This window comes from Melanaphis sacchari, unplaced genomic scaffold, assembly GCF_002803265.2.
Source record: "Melanaphis sacchari strain LSU unplaced genomic scaffold, SCAv2.0 Contig54_pilon_pilon, whole genome shotgun sequence".
Classification (NCBI taxonomy): domain Eukaryota; kingdom Metazoa; phylum Arthropoda; class Insecta; order Hemiptera; family Aphididae; genus Melanaphis; species Melanaphis sacchari.
In genome coordinates this window covers 3,409,093-3,427,454 of record NW_020271380.1, presented here as the reverse complement: position 1 = coordinate 3,427,454, position 18,362 = coordinate 3,409,093, and the positions used below count along the sequence as shown (strand labels likewise).

At 26.3% G+C, this 18,362-nt stretch overlaps 1 protein-coding gene across 2 annotated transcripts in view; it reads right to left on the bottom strand.

Annotated features, from left to right (window-relative positions):
• The window catches only part of LOC112599699 (formin-like protein 8), a 41,332-nt gene extending 36,258 nt beyond the window's left edge, over positions 1–5,074 (bottom strand). For both annotated transcript variants that reach the window (XM_025346722.1, XM_025346723.1), the window contains exons 1-2: positions 4,790–5,074; positions 646–814 (exon numbers count right to left, since the gene is read on the bottom strand). In XM_025346722.1, the coding sequence (XP_025202507.1) occupies positions 646–805 (160 nt within the window). In that variant the 5' untranslated portion in view covers positions 806–814; positions 4,790–5,074. The remainder of the gene's footprint in view (positions 1–645; positions 815–4,789) is intronic.
• Positions 5,075–18,362: the final 13,288 nt, after the last annotated feature.

Genomic DNA, 18,362 nt, shown 5'->3' with positions numbered 1-18,362 from the left:
TTATATTTTATAACAATGTATGTTGCAAAAATATAACAATTATGAAACTCAAGTTTCAACAGTTTTCATCGATATTATTATCCATCTTTTGATCTATTCACATTCAATTGCACACCTAGCAACTATACAAAGAGCATAATAATTGTGTTCAAATAAGTTCGCCTTTGGCGGCACGTGGCATTCCATTGAAAACGCCGAAAGCTCAAATACAGACGCCCTCCTCATCAACGTATGTATATTATTTGAACAGCATTATATCCAAAGTGGAGAGGTTTCTCGCACATGTGATTATAACAAACGTGATATTTCGCAGTTTTCAACCTTGGTGGGCAAAAGAAAACACATACGACTTGGGGAATAAATTCATTTTTAAAGGCTACAATAACGCGTTCGTCTTTTATCGTATTGTTATTTGTATTCTGAGTACACATATCGACTATATCTATACACCAATATCAAAAAAATATGAAATACTAGCTATGACACATAATATAATATGGCTTATATACAATACACGGGTTTTTTGTGCACTCTTATTATATTTTCTGACTAAATAATCATATTTTATCATTCTATAAATATAAATTCAAATGTTGTTGAATAAAATATACGCATCATACAATTATATATTTACAATAAATTTACCTTGTTGTACTCCATAAAGACTGCTGTGTTTATCTCCAATAAATTGGTGGTCTGCACGCATACTGTTTCTGATAGCTGTCATTCTTAGAAGTATTGGAGCTGATATATCAGGTATAACATCTTCGTTTCGTATTGAGTTTCTACTCCGGAACAATACCATTTTATAATCCTAGAAATATAAATATATTAAATCTGGTACAAATTTTGTAATAACTTATAGCTTGTTTTTTGTACTTTCACTTTTCAGGGTTTAATTTATAAATGATAATGATTATTTTTTGAATACTCAATATTTATATACAAGTATGATACCTACCTCAATATATGTAAACAATTAATTTAAATTTAAAAATTAATTATGAGTTAAATGTTTATAACAAATATTGCTTGCTATTAAGATTAAAGTAAATAAAATGTTTAATAATTATATAATGTATGATATTAGTTGGTAGATATCCTATTCGATGTAACCAGTAATCGCAAACAAATAAACAATTATATACTTTATACCAACTTAAAATGGTTACTATAATATAGTTTATTATAAAATATAATTATTATTAAAAACTTTGAACAATATTTACGATTTATTTTATATTTTTAGTGGAGTGATCAATGTATTGACTTTATAATGATGTGTGTGTGTGTTTTTTAAATTTTTGTCAAATCCGTCATCATATTTTGGGGTATAAAAATAATTCAATTTTCTTCTTCAACATTGTCTTTGGTAATAAAGTGAATCTAACGAATTGTGTTAATTTGAGAGTTCAAAATTAAAAATTTCTAGTACTTTCCTTAATAATTAAGAAAAACAAAACAAATAATAAAAACTAAGAAAAAACAGGAATTTTTAAGCATGATCAGTTTTTGACAAATTTGATTTGATTATTTTGTTGTAATTCAAAAATAAATAATCGTAGATACTAGAAATCTCGTGAGCAACTTAAGAGGGCTACATCAAGACAAACAAAAAAGTGTTCTACTCCTACACGAATATACTCTATGTTATATTATATTTTATGTTAGATATTCTTAGATTTTTTTGTAACTTAACCAAAAAAAACTAGCTGACAATAGTTATAACATTGGTTAGTTGAAACATATTTGTTTGGAAGCCACACGCTTTAACTTCACTGTATAGAACAACACAAATGGAAAACAGTAATATAAAACAAATAATAATTTATTTACTGATATACAATGATATTTTTTATTGACAACTCGCATAAATATAATTTTATGCACCAAGTATATTATTGCTTATCTGTTAATTATAAAACCAATGGAGGTTTTAATAATTTTTATCATTATTGCAATAAATAAGACAAAAACATTCTTTTCAACAACTATTTAATTGCTGATTAATATTTTTAGATTTTTAATGGAGCGATAAGCCAATGATTGTATTTGATTTATAATATTGTATGTGTGATTAAGTTAGGTTTTGGCTTCTGAAAAATTTCAATTTTTTAATTTTGTTTTAGGTTTATGTTGAAAACTGTTTTTTTTTTAATTTTTAAAAAAATGTTTACATTCAAACATATTTATTTCATTAATGGAATGTTTTAAAGATTTTACTGAAACTAAAATTATTGCTGAGATATATATTTAAATAATAATTATTAAAAACGGTCAGATACTATTATGCATTTATTTTGACATAATAAGATCAATATGATATTGATAGTTAATAACAATATATAATATTTTAAAATTGGGTAACTGTTTATGACAAAAAAAAAAAAAGATAGAATAATAAAAACATTCAGATGATTCAAAAACAACATAGTTAAATTTTGATGAAATTATATAATAACAAACTATTATTTTAACAATGGAATACATTGATTAATGAATATATTTTTAACTATTTTATAAAACTAGCATTGTATTACTTTTTAAAATACATTTGTAATCTTAGGTTTTACATAATATGTATTGTGTATACATAATAAACGAATGAAAAAAAAATGTACAACGTTCAACGTTCAAGTGGAATACAGTAATTATTTTTATCTTACATACTTCAAAATTACAAGTATCAAAAGGTAGAATATTTTATTACACACCCCTTTTTATTACGAGTATATTATCAAACATTATAAATATAGGTTTTACTTTCGAAATTCGAAAGTCTTCATATTCTAAACATTTTGATAATTTGGTGTTGATCAATGAAAAGTTAAAGGTGAATCGTATTTCCTTATTTGTCGAAATCATGCGAACCGGTTTACTTAAATAGAAAAATTAAAAAAACGTAATATTTTTATAGATAAATATACTTTTTGAGATTATATAATTCTAGAAGGTTATTTGTAAAAAATATATGTCACCAATCTTTATGTATTTCACATTAAAAAAAAAAAAAAATTAAGTTCAATATTTTAATGTAATTAAATAATACATATTATCAAACACATTTTACGATTAAGTAGTAAAAAAATCATTTAAATACATCGTTTTTACCAAAATTGAGGATACAATTTTATTTAAAAAAAAGTAAAAATCTTGTATATTTTATATTGAATTATATGTAACGTTATAAAGTGGGAAAGTAGGTAACTGCTCTGCTGTACAATAATAGGTATTGAGTGCACTCTTCATTGAATAAGTCTCTGTAATATAGGTGTTAAATTTAAATTCAATGATAAATCATTGCATTCGAAAAACGATTCTCAGCAAAAACGGTCTATTAGCCTACATTACTAAGTAAATTTTATGATATATTGATATAATAAAATAATCAATTTTATTATAAGTAAAACGATAGGTTTGATTATTTTTTTGTGAAATAATTGCATATGAAAAGCTATTTGTATAAAATATTATGATGTATGTTAAAAGTTTCAAGTTCCTATAAATAATATTTTTGTATTACAATAAAATACTTAAAATCGTTTTAAGAACTTAAGAATGTTTTTAAAAAAAATCGTGCCAATGTATGTTTAATGTTTATAATTAGCTATAATAATAACTTATGAGGAGCTTAAATTTAGAGTATAAAGTACTCATGTGATATTTTATGTTAAATTTTTAAGCATTTTGAAAAATTTTTTATCAATATTTATAGAAAAAAAAAATTAAAACAAAAGTTATTAAATGTCTTTAGCTCAAAAAGAGTCAAAATATTTTAACAATTGTACCTTGTTTTAAAAACATAAATGTATTTAAATTTAAGATTAAAGTACAAATAAATATTTACATTAAGAACGGTTATTCATAATTTGTGACTTATGTCGAAATTAAAATTTTGATATTTTTGAAAAAAATATTTTTTATTTGATATATGAACAACTTATGAACAATTTGGCGAGAATTTTGAACATCTATAGTTTTTTAAGTTACAGAAAAATAATAAAATATATTTTTCAGACTGGTTTACGAAATATTCATAGTTTTTTATATTTTTTATTTTTTTAAATATCGAAAATTTTTTTTTTTTTTTTTGACTCTTCGAAATATTAAATAAGTCCAATTTGCTACCAGAAATCACCCCAAAGTAAAAAATCTAAGCATTTTCTCTATTAAAAAAAGTGTCTTCAAACACAATAAAAGAATATCTATAATTGTATAATTAATACACTAATTGTTCCACTCAGAATATAAGATTGAACATATTTTGATAAATCAAACGGATAGTTTTACAAACTATCATGTTATTTTTATACAAATAATATTATACTTTAATTTTATGGAAGATTTATTTTAATATTCTATTAAGTCTTGTAGTTTATTTCTAAGAATAATGATTTATGTCTGATTAAATGTTTTGAATTTTTCATTATTGTAATTTTCACTGAACACAAAAGACATAATACGAAAGTCTGTGAACATATTTTGATAGTACTAAGAGATATTGGTATCTCCATTATTAATTTTTTGCCTAATACAAAATCACAAGTCCAACGAACCAAATTTATTTAGAGGTCTACCTATTGCTTACCTACATGATATATCGTTAATATAATGATGCGTTCATTCATTATAGATTAATATTATATATACAAGTATAAAACTAAACTAACGATATCATAAAATGTGTACCTGTTAGGCGCATATTACACGAAAATAAATATAAATATATAAATGTATTTTTCGGCAACGTAGGTTAAACGTGCATTTTTTAAGACGTTTTAGAACTTACTTAGACGTATATTATGTAATGTATGTAATGTCGATAAATGTCTGCAGTGGACTGCTGTTCGGAGAATTTGAAAACTGCCGCGAGACTCGAATTCGCACACGCGTAAAACAAAAAAATAAAATAACTAATCGGTCACGTGACCGGGCCGGCTGATATGATATAATATTTCGACGATTTTTACACACACGCCGTTTAACTTTTAGTGAAAAAACTTAACGCACCGGAGTCGTCGCGGCGCAGTACATCGTCATTTTATTTGGACGCGTGCAGTGAAAATCGTTATAGACGAATAGCTGCAACTAACTACAAAATACGATTTTTAGAACATTCGCAATCGCCGCTGTCGCCGCACCGTGGCCGTTTCCCCCACGCTCGGGCGGCGGGCACGTATATAATATATAATAATATTGTTATAATATTATATATTATTATTTCGCCTGTTCGTGTCTACAGCCGCCTCAGCCTCTGAGTCGATCGTCGGCGACATCAGTGCGCTGCGAAGGCACACGGCCCACACGAGGTTTTTTCGTTGTTTTTTTTTTTTACCCACCGCGGTCAATATATTATTATAATTCCGTATAATGCGCATTACCAGTAAGTACCCGTGTACATACATACGGTATGATTTATTATTATATTGTATGGGTACAATGTCAGACGCGCGCATCCGCGACTATGTTACATTATTATTATTGTTGTTGTCATTGGGACGATGTTATTATTGATGTTGTAATCGAAGTGTCAGCCAATGAACCATGATCACGGTTGTAGTAACGTACAGCGTCCAACGTTTAAACGCATCTATTGGGTCTAAAGATTTTTATTAACTTAAACAGCGGAAGATTAATTTACATTTATTTGAAAAATCGCCGACGCGGCAACGCGTTGAACGCACACGAATATCTTTTATCCTGCACGCATAGTCGTGACGCGTTATTGCCAATAACTCAATTTTATGTACTGCATTAGTACAGTGTATATTGTGAGTTTGTACAGTTTTCAGGACACGTCGAGTTCACAATATCTTGTGTATACACCATTATCACTTGATCATCATGCTAATTTTTTTATAAGAAAACGTTTGTTGTATTGTATGTAGGTAGGTACTATTAATGTGATAATATGTACCTATACTACCTACACTATTATGACTTAAGACGATCTGAGATTTAAAATATCTATATTTATATCTCACACTTTTTAAAGCGGTGTGTTATATCTTCTAGGTACTGTTCTAAAGTATCTTATTACTGCAGCCGCATGCACTTTACAGAGAACAACTAGTGCGATCGATTAATATAAAGCATGTACTTGTCGTAATAAAACGCCTCCAATGTTCGATTTGAAGAATGGTGCGTGTCAGTGGACCACTCTTACTATGTAAACCTACCTATAGTTTATTATGACGTATGCGAGTAGGTATATTTACATTCATCGCGAAACACCGGTTGATCGCTGATTTCTAAATATGGTTTTTAGTGATTTAATCTCGGGTTAATTTGATTTTTAGACAAACGTATCCTGTAGATAGCCGCGAGATATAGTAGGTACGTCAATCTTGCTGCCGCCACCATGTAGGTATTATATTGAAGTTCGCTAAATATTTTTCCTCGACTCAATGGCCTCGGTATCAATTGATTTCGCCAAGTTTAAGATGCAGCTAAAAATTGTTGTAAATTTATTCTAATTATTTTATTTTAGCACACATTTTTTAGTCATGTACAAAAAAAAAACTAGCTATTATACATTTTTTATGTAAAGATAATGCTTGATATCTATAATTTTATTTTACCATGAAAAATGTTCTATAAGTATTTGGTTTCCTACGCATTTTAATACTTATACACATTAGATAAAAATGTCATTTGGATTAACTAGATTATTTTATATCTAAGATCATAACTATGTAAATATTACATTATGTAGATCATTAAGTAGGCACTTAAATTAAAAATTAAAAATGAATTAAAATCCGTTCAAAATCATATTATAGTGGGTACTTAATTCCATTAATCAGTATATTATACAATATCTGTTAATAATTTAAATTATGTTGAGTTCTAAAACTTTAAAATTTATTTTTTAAACGGCAAGTAGTATTTAAAAAAAAAGTCTTTTATAATATATTGTATAAAAATGTAGAGTTTTTAACCATTGTTTGTTGCAAGTCACCTCTTATAGGATTAATTGTGTTGTCGATTAATATCGGTTAAAGGTTATTGGACGAGGTTCAATAATCGGTCGTAACAAAAGGCGGAAGCTTAATCACAGACGTGACGGACACACGGTAGTAGAATTCATAACACCTGTTCTGTAATATGTAGGTATAATAATATGGTTTTTGTGATTTACCTAAATAATTTTAATGTACATGAAATTAAAATAACACTTGATTCAAAATTCATTAAATAAAATAATATTTTAGTATAATGTATTTACGAATTTGTTTAGTATTGAAGAGTTTTAGTTCTAGATTAAAATATTCAATATTAAAATTATTCACAGCCAAAATATTTCAGTTTTAAAATGTATAAAAATTGTTTTTCAAACTTTTAATTTAAACAGTTCAATAAAAATAATAATAGTTCAAATACGGAACAGAAATTTTGAAATATCGTTTTAGTTAATTGATTTAGAGTCCACAGATGACAAATCTCTGAGATGTTATGTAATTTATTTTTTCTACTTTAATTATTTGTCTAAGGTTAACGATATTCCAATAGTACTTAATTCATACTGCGCTATTATTGTCTCGTCGCCTACCTTTTCGTTTTTAATTTCCAAATTTTCAGACGTTTCTGAATAAACCATAAATATTTAATCAATTTTATTGAATCAATAATAACAATAAATATTTAATATATTTAAAAATCATTTCAACAATGTAAAAATAATAAAAAAAAAATTAAATATTATTATAAAAGAAATTTGTACCACATTTTTATAGATTTTATAAAATATTATAACTATTTGCAAATTTATATTTCATTAAGTTTTGAGCGATAGATTAATTAGTAATTACTATTATACACGCATAACATATATTGTATAAACTAAAAGTTGAGCTTTAATTATATTATATTATCCTGTATCATATATAAATATTGACGTAAATTTATTAGAAAAAAAATTTGTTTGGCTGGGATATTTTGACCAAAAATCGTATAGTATAATTTTTTTTTATATCATATAGACAGTTGCAACTTATCTACTACTGACCAATTGTTTGATCAGTTGTCTTTAAGGGTTGGTATAGACTTAACTTAAAAATGTGATTAATAACAAAAGAAGATTTTCAATACCTATTGAGTACGATCTAATTGAAAAAAATTGATTTTCTTAGATTTTTCTAGGTTTATCTTGGAATAATTAGGATGGTAATTAATAACTTAGTAACGCGCCTTCCAAAATTAGTAGTTATGTATAATATGATTTTAAACTATTTAAAATATTATAGTTTTAAATTTTAAGTGAATAGTAGGTATAGACAATAGAATAGTTTTAAGCTGTAACATTTAATTATAAAATATACGTGTTGCATATATTTATTTCAATCGTAACAATAATATACTGTAATATACCATGTTATGCTTGCCACTTCCTAGAATCAGTTGAATCAATACATTCAACAGCTGAGTGATTTTTGCATGATTGAAATGATCCTTTGTAAGTGTAATATTTTTTCGTCATGATTAACAATAACTATAACTGTTGATATATTTTTGATTCTGAACAGAAAACGATTAATATATTGAATGATGTGTGACGTGTGTGTATGATATTTTTCTGTCTGTCATGTTTTGCGGCAGTAAAAATGTTTTAATTTTCCATTTTAGGGGTTCAAAAGTAAATAATTTTTAATACTTTTCAAAATAACCATGAAAAAAAAAAAGAAAAATAGGATTATTCGAAACCAATACTCGACAGTCAATTTTGTTTTTGGGTATATATAACTCAAGAACAAATAATCACAGATACTCGAAGTTTTATTAAACACATATTTTTTTTATATTTAAATTTCCTGTACATAATTAAATTTTAAAAATATTTTGAATATTTTTGAGTTATTTTTATAGACATTTGAAATTTTATCTACAAAATTAAAAAAAATAAATTCTGTGTCTTTAAATATAAACATTTAAAATGAGGAATTTTATGAGCATTTTATATTTAGTCAAAAAATCTTAAAAATAAATTAACACGATTTTTTTTTAAGTCTTTTCAAGTAAAAATTATATATTTAAATGATGAAAACTTAAGTATTTTATTATTTAAAAATATTATTCGTGTATAGTTCAAATGTTTAACGTATATTGTTATTTATAATAACATTTTCAAATGGAATGTTTTTGAGAAAAATTAATTTAATCTTCTATTATATTTCAATAGTAAAATAAATTATTAATTTATAATGGAAAAAACATATCATTAAATATACTTAGTAGGTAATATAGGTTGATAGACCATTTTCGCTCAGAATTGTTTTTCGTATGTAATGATTTATCATTGAATTTAAATTTATCACACACACATTATAATAATTTTTTCCTCAATGACTAGGTAAACTTGACTACTGTACAACAGAATGGTTACCAACTTATACCCTCTTTTTATTTTTTTATTTTATTGAAAAGTATCTTTATTTTTGGCTTGATGAAACTTATACCTAAAACTTCTAAAATAATATATGCATTTTACAGTTTATAATTTATATAATAAGTATATAATAATTAATAATGTTTATTCTGATTTCAGCAGTATTTTAAAAACATATAAGCCAACCAAGTTTTCTTTTGATTGCACAGTTACAGATGCTATTTTAATATGTGTGCTACTTCAAAATTGCGTTGTGTATAAGTTTTAGGCATATATTTCTGGTATTATTGTGTAAACAAATAAATAATGTAATATTATAACCTATCGATAGCTATGGTTTATATAAGTGAGTAAAATAAATGTATTTCAATAAATATGTTTTTTTTTTTTATCAATATACCTACAATATATACGGTGTGTCGATGTCCACATAAAAAGTAAATTCACGATGAGCGTTGAAACGTCTGCACAGAGCATAAATAATAATAATGGTACCTACTATGAATTGATTTGCAACGCGTAGAATTGACCATAATATTATATTAATTGGGCAAGACGTCAGCATATACTTTATATTATAATTTTCCATAGTGTTTACTACACAGAGATGTTCGGAAGCATCCGAAAAATTATTTGTGTACTCATAGGTCGGTTAGTAGGGTAATGCTTAGTTAACCGACATATTACATAATATTATTATTATACATACGATTCTGTAGACACGATTGACGCGGCAATCTATACACTGTTGGTAAAGGCGGAACAACCGGAACAGACAAATGATCGTTATTCCGGTTAATCGAGTCGTATCGCTGAATTTATATTATAATATGTAGGTATAATATCTAAGACCGTGTAAATATTGTATATAGTTGGTATAGCACAATAATAATGTTCAAATAACTATTTACAACCGAGCCAGCAACGATACGGTGCGTTTGTCTGGAATCGGTTCATGTACGTATAATAATATAACCCATAAGTATATCTTTGTATAAATATTTTTTATTTAGTCAGCTTTGATACTATTTTAGAGTCCAGAAAAAAACCACATTATTGTTTTGTTGATATGTATATTGTAACTGGATCATTATTAGTATCGCTGCTACAATATAAATAATATCGAACCCACAGAACGTTTTGATCATGATCTTAATAAGTGGTTTTCTTTTTTAAAATCTTTATTTCAATTTGTTCTAGAGCAAAAACACTTATCTATAAATAATGAGTCTATGCGTTTCACAAATACTTTAAAAATATTTCATCATCAGTATATGCATAATGTATAGAGTTGTAAAAATAATTAAAATATAAAAACAAACAACTATATCTATATTTATTGTGTTTTAAATGTATTATGATATTATGACCAAACAATAGATTTTTTTTTCATAAGATTCCTTTAAACTATATAAAACAAACGTTTTTAGTAAAAACTTTTTACTGGTTTCATTGATGATTTTTGATACTATCGAAGTTATGAATAATGTTATGGGAAATATTTTATTGAAACTTGACCTATTTATAAAGAATAAAAAAAATAATAATACTAAAATTCAAAAAAATTATCAAGTTCAATGGTTGGTTTGATTTTATCTAATAACACACAAAAAATATGATTCGATATGATATTTGATAAGTTATGATCATTCAATTTTTTTGTTTCAACGTTTTTTATAATAACGGCAAAAATGTACAGTTTATCAATTTTCTTTAAGTACTTATAGTGGAAATCTTTATAAGTGTTTAGATGGCATAAATAAATGTTAAAACATAGTTAAAATTAAGGAAAACATGTTCATAGTCGTTGAAGTTTAATATATACTTAGAATAATAAAAGATACATCTTGTTAATAATCATTGTCATTATAAAATATAATTCGTAAACGTTTTATTTTTGCATGCTAATAGTTTTCATCCTAAAAGATCAATGGTAATATAATTATGATCTAATTATGATCATCGAATCAAACATAACTGTGAATCAGTATGCTTTAAAATTTATTTGGATTAAACAATGCAATTACACTTCGGTTTCAATAGAAGAAAACATTTTAATTTGAACGTTTTAATTGAATACTATACTAATTATTATTTGTTTTTTAAAAATAATTCCATTCCGTCAATATTGTTAATTAACAACCACTACTAAACTGTGTATGTATTACATACAATCATAACTTACCATCAATGCGTATTATATAACAGTTATATTGTTGATATTTCAGTCATATTATTCAGCTATATATTCACATTCCGGTTCCTGTGTAATTTGATTAATTGGCTGATACCATAAAATCCCAAGACTTGTCACTCCCTCGTCCCATCGAACATTATTGCTTATTAATTATTATTATTGATTATTTATCTTTTTAATGGGTTTACATACTTGGCAAAATTTTTGCTCGCAGACGCGATTTTCATTTGTGAATATTCATTGAAATTAAATAACCTATTTTAAATTAGACTATTCAACTTACACACTATCTATGTAAATGATGCAAATAAAATCCATCAGCGTCTGAGGTTTATTGTGCATATTTAATTTTAGCCAACCATTTACCTTTAATCGTTAAAATTAAACACATCATTTTAATTGGTTTTATTTTTATTTGATTTATTATTCTATTTTTGATTAAGCACATTATTTTTCTAATTTCATCAGTTCATTATGATTTATGTTGATATTTTATAAGAATTTAAGAAAATTGACTGTAGATTTTAGGTTAACTGTCATTTTATTTGAATAAATGATAAATATTTGTTAAGCTTGAAATAGGTTAGGTATTTTGTGATTAAACTCTTTATTATATTTAGGATATCGTTTTTTGCAGTTATTACATATAATTTATGGAGGCATACAGCCACATAATGTCCAAAAATGTTTACAATAGGTACATATTTTTTTCTCAAAAAACCATATTGAAAATAAAATCAGCCTTATAAAACTATATTAGTGCTCTAATCGAGTCTGTGGTTAAAGAAAAATAAGTATATTATACTTACGCTCATATATAAAACATTAAAATGGCGTGCACTTGTTAGCTACACCTCTTTACAAATTAAGTTTATGATGGAAAAATTAGCCGTGTCAATCTATTTCGTGTCAGAAAATTGTCGAAAACATCGCAACGATGTTATTATAAACTGAATGCACCTATATTAAATTCACGTAAAATGTACGATAATAATTTAAATAAATCCATCTTGAGTGGTTATTATGGTTGTACGTATACGAAATTGCAACTATATAAACTTCTTAAATGAAGGCTAAGCGTAATTAAAAACTTTGTCAATATCAAACTCACGTTTAAATTAAAATTATATGAAAGTTTATTTAGAACTACTTTGTTATGGGTAACAAACTCTGCAGAGTATAATAATTATTGCATGTAGTACCGACTACCGAGTGTTAAAAGTTGAGGGGGGAGGTAACTTTACAAGTGTCACTTAAATCTGTATGTAATGCGTACATTTAATTATTTGAGTAATATGTTTGCGGAAGACGGCAACGTGTACGTTGAAGAGTGTCTTGGGCAAATAATTAAAAAGTAAACGTAGGCAATGTCGTAATAATACCATTTCCAGACTAATTTGTTGATGAACAGTGTACATATTTTTATAATTAACGAAATTTACAAATCTAAAGCAAAACAATACATATTGTAAAATGAAGACGGTATTACAAATTGTATTGTAGCGGCACGGTGGTATCACAAATATTTTTAAATGTAAATTATGCGATTATCATAATACATTATAATTTGTAACGTTTTCGAACTTTCAACATTATATAACAATATTTTAATATATAGTTTTAGATAGTTACTATAGCTTTAAGGTAAAATGGAAAATTGAAAAAGCTGGAATTGTTTATACTCTCTATTATAATATTTTAATTGGGATATTATAATATATTCTATGTAGAGTATAGACTTAAATATATTGTTATAATTAATAAGCGTTACGGCATCTTAAATTTTGAACAAAATGTAGGATGCCTTATATATATATATATTTTTTAATCTTATCTTTTATTATAATAAAGAAGGAGTGTTTAAAAAGTGTTAATCTTTATTGATTGGAAAATTATTCTAGATATAGGTTTATAGTATCATAATTTTAGATAAAATCATTTTTTTTACATAAACTGGTGGAAAAGACCACTAAAAATGATAAATTTCAAATAATTTGTTTAATTAAGTTAATGTTAAGTATAATAATTAATTTTCACAAATATTACTAAATGCTAACTATAAGTAGTTTAAAATGTTTCAGTCTAAAAAATTTCAAAAAACTATGTTATTTCGAATTTTTGATAACAACTTATTTTGTCTAGAATTTACCGTTTCTTAATTATATTGCGTGGAAAGTAGAAAATTTTGAACTTCAAATACAATTTATTTAATACATATTTCTTAACTTCCATCTTGAATATAGACTATAGATTTATATTTGAATAATCTTTTTGATAAATATTATATTTTTGCAGCAATAGTTAATAAGTTTCGTTTAATTAATTAAATAAATAAAATACTTTTTAAACTTAAATATTATTTTTCAAATTTACAATTTGGAATCAACGCTAAAACCTTAATTAAAGAGTAAAAATTTATAAAATCAATTTGTAACTTATATTGAGAAAAAAAGATAAACATCTTCAACAAAAAGTTTGAAAGTTAAACATTACAATATCTAACATCGAAGTTTTTCTTGCATTATATTTAATCTTAACACTATGCATAATGATTTATTGCATATAATAGAGTTATAATATTAAATTATAATAATATAATACATAATAAACTAAGAGGTATAAAATTTTACACAAAAATGAATATTCAACAAACATTACAAATTATACACTCTTTAACCCTTAAGAACACAATCATTTTTAAATATATTATTTTGACGTAGATGGAAACACTTGTCTTTAATCAATAGTAAAACAAATGGAGCAGATAATAAAATAAAATTGGTACCTAAAAGTATAAGAATCTACCTAATAATTTCTATTTATTATCAAAATTATAATGTGTTATGATGTGAATAACTTATTGACTACTAATAATGGTGTATATTGTAGGTTAAAATATTTATATGGTTAACGTAAGGAATCTATAAATCTAATGTATTATTTATGTCTATGCAAAAAATAATGCATTTATTAAGCTATTTTGACTATTAGAGAATATATTTAGCTAAGTATTCCTTAACCTTTATTCCAAACATTTTGAAAATGATGAAATATGTGAGATTTTCCATAAAAATGTTGGCCTTAATTTGTACTTGGTATAAAATCATTATTTAAATATTTAATGTAGTTTCACTTAGTTATGTTTTAGTGGGTATACTCGATTTTAAATTTAGTATATAAATATGTAAATTAAAATCAAAACAAATTATTAAAAAATTCAAAAATTATCTGATATTAACATTTTTTCACTATTAACTAATGATGTGGGAAGGAGAGCATATCCTTTGTAAATAGTAGATATAGCTCTAATTTAATTGATTTAACAAACCGCTTTTAATTTAGTTTCCGTGACCTTTTAAAATATCAATTCCTATTTATTTACTCGGCGTCTTCGTTCCGATTGGTTTTGAAGTCATGCTGCGATGTGACATACGCCCGACTAAAATTATTATTTTAAAAACTCGGGGACTCAACTGTCACGGCAGCCTAAATTATTACGTGCGAGCTAAACTGACGGCGCGGCGTTGTAAGAAAAAAATCAAATGTTGGGTCTTTTGGCCAATAAACAGCTTCGTCGCGTCATCAAACCGATACAATAAAATAATATAACATATTATCGGAACGTGGCGCGCAAATAAATCTATATAAAAAAAACCGGGCAGGATATGGAGACCGGAAAATGTGTCTATAGGAAAAAATAATTACAAAAACCAATACATTCTCATGTTTTCATTGCTGTACGGAATCTAAAATAACATTGCAGGACGTTTCATTTAATATTATAGATTCCTGCTGTGAAAGAACTACTGCATTACATACACACATTTGAAGGATATAGTTAAAATGTATTGCTATTTGGATATAACTATTATAATTAAATTATTGTATGTTAGTAGTGTTAGTACTAAGAACGAATATTACGAATTCAGCAAATTTTTATTTATATTAATTGATTTATCTTATTAAAATAATTGACGAGACAAATCTTATAAGGATAAATATTTATTTTATCTATAAAATATTATATACTAGGAGTATAATTTAATGCTATAGCAAAATAAAATTTTTGAATAAAATTTTGTATTTCCTACTATTTTGTATCATTATAATATTAATTAATTTCTTAATTTTTTAAACAACAGCATACATTTTTAATATTATTTTTTAAAGCAAACTTGTTTTCTAGTAATTTCATTCTATAAAAACTGAATTTAAATTTCATTCAAAAAATAAAAAAAACAACATTTCATGATAAAATCAATACATTCATCGTTTCACTCAGAATCTAAAATGTTTTGTTTATAAATTGGAAAAGTTTGCAATTTCGAAATAAAAATGACCATTGGTCGTGATTTAAAAATAAAAACAGTACAATAGAAATGAGTCAAAAATTATGAAATATCAAGTGCTTTAAACTTAAAATATATTATTAATATTTTTCAAATTACACGAGGATCAGACTGTATATATATAATATTCTATAAAAATATGAAAAATGTTTGGAAGTGGATTCTGAAAAACTCGCGTGGGTTACTATATTTATACTTACAATAAAACATGTACAATTATTAAATCAGAGCGGTGGCGACAAGAAGACTTACGAGATCTCGGCAAAACGTAACCGTTTACGTCAGAACAACAACGCCATAGTTATTGTGTATACTTGCAGAAACCGGACAAATGCGCGTCGACAACTATATTGCGCGCGTTGAATTTTGTGTGGAAATTGGCCCGGTGGTTGTCGTAGCAGTGCAAAGGAAATTACTTTTTTCTCTCGAGAAGTATATATTTAATATTATACATACATGTATAATACATATGTATTACATAACCAATAACATAAAGCCCTGCAATGTCACTGGCTGCGTCCATATTATTTTATATACATATCGTCTGAGCTTTTTTTTCCGTTCGCTCTTCCTTTCTTTCTCTCATTCATCTCTCTCACCTTTGAAGTGGCCCGTTTGGAAATATGTCAAAGTGTACGATATTATATTATACACGCAATGTGCGCGAGTGGTAGTAGCCAGAGAGGGTGCAGAGAAGTGCCGGTGTATAGCCGCCGCCTCTGCTGCATGGGTGGTGAAGGCAGTGCCAACAGAAAAGATCGGTATAAGACGCGGAACGTGTCTCGGGCCGCAAACAAGGGACTTATATTATTATTATTATTGTTAATATATATAACGTATACGTATTGCATCTCGCATGTAACCGAAAATACGAGTTCGTATACTGTACAATATATAATTTATATAATAATACGTATGTTATATCATTATACGGGGTGATTCACCAAGTATGCTCATCCTCTATTTATTCTTTAGTAATACAGTAATTTAAAATTTGACGAGTAGTTTTTTAGCTATTTAACTTTTTGTACTTGAGATAATTGATTCAATAGATTATGAGATATAAGAATAAATACTACATCAAATTATCTATTTTATAGTTTTATAATAACATTTTTGAGAACTAAATATCGACATTTCAAGAAGGGGTGGCTCCATTTTAAAAACAGAAATTCTTATCATCACAAGACACTCCTAAAATAGTACAAAAAATCTAAAGAATTTTAAAATTTGATAAAGTATATTTAAAAAATCCAATAATTATAATTATAATTAAATTATTATTTAAAGAAAAAAATGAGGTGAACATGCTTTGTGAATCACACTGATAGTATGATAGTATCATGAGCACACTCAATAATATGATACAAAGATTGTCCAGAAAATAAGATCGCAAAATTTTAAAAAGTGCATACATTTTCTTAGAATTACAAAGAATTGAATCCTAGATATATAGTTATTTTTATATATATTTACTGCGCAAATCGTTAAAATTTGTTAGCGTGGCATTAGGTTTTATAACTACTTATTAGTGTCGAAGAACTCATACTATACCTCTATTTTGCCACTTTTCTACTACTTCTTTCACTTATTTATCGTCAGATAAATGTTTTCTTCCTAAAATCTTTTTGATGTTAGTAAAAAGATAATAATTACTGTAGATGTAACTATGTAAGATTCATTCTTTACTATTGTGAGCAAGCAGGGGTGGACATTCTATCAAAGTTATTTTACGTAATTTAGATTCTAGAGACATAATTAAATTTTATAGAACCGTTCTCGCAAGTATTGCATATTTAATTATTTCAACAAATATACAAATATATTTGTGCAACTGTTACTAACGAAAATGTAAACCTAATATCGATTTTATCAAGTCAAATAATGCTTTGTGTATGTATACTGAGCGATTTTCCTGGCTCGATATTGTTCGAATTGCTAATGCCGTTTACAGTTCCTGACTGAAACGTTAAGCTAAGAATATACATTTATAGATTGAACGTCCGCCATGTCCTTCAGCAGGAACAATGCGTATTCCTCGGGTAATTTTTGCATGAAATTTAATTTTGGGTTTTTGGTTTTTGATATTTCAGATGTTTAACTATGATATTCCGTGATATAATTTCAGCGATTAAACGCAAAACTCACATACGCATATTGTATTATATACATACACATATATCTAAAGGTTTGACACGGACGATTTTCGTTTGAGGTGGTGATGGTGGTGGTGGTGGCGGTGGTGGTGTACGTGTATACAGGTTAATTATTTCATCGGCTTTCCGTCCGGCATCGGTGGCGGCACACAATATTACACTTTCATTAGTCCGGGGGGCGCGATAAGGACGAGGGTGACAAGAAGAAGAAGCCGCGTGCCGCAGGCAAAGGCTGTCGACAAGGGTCGTGAGGGTCACGTGTACCGACATGCGCG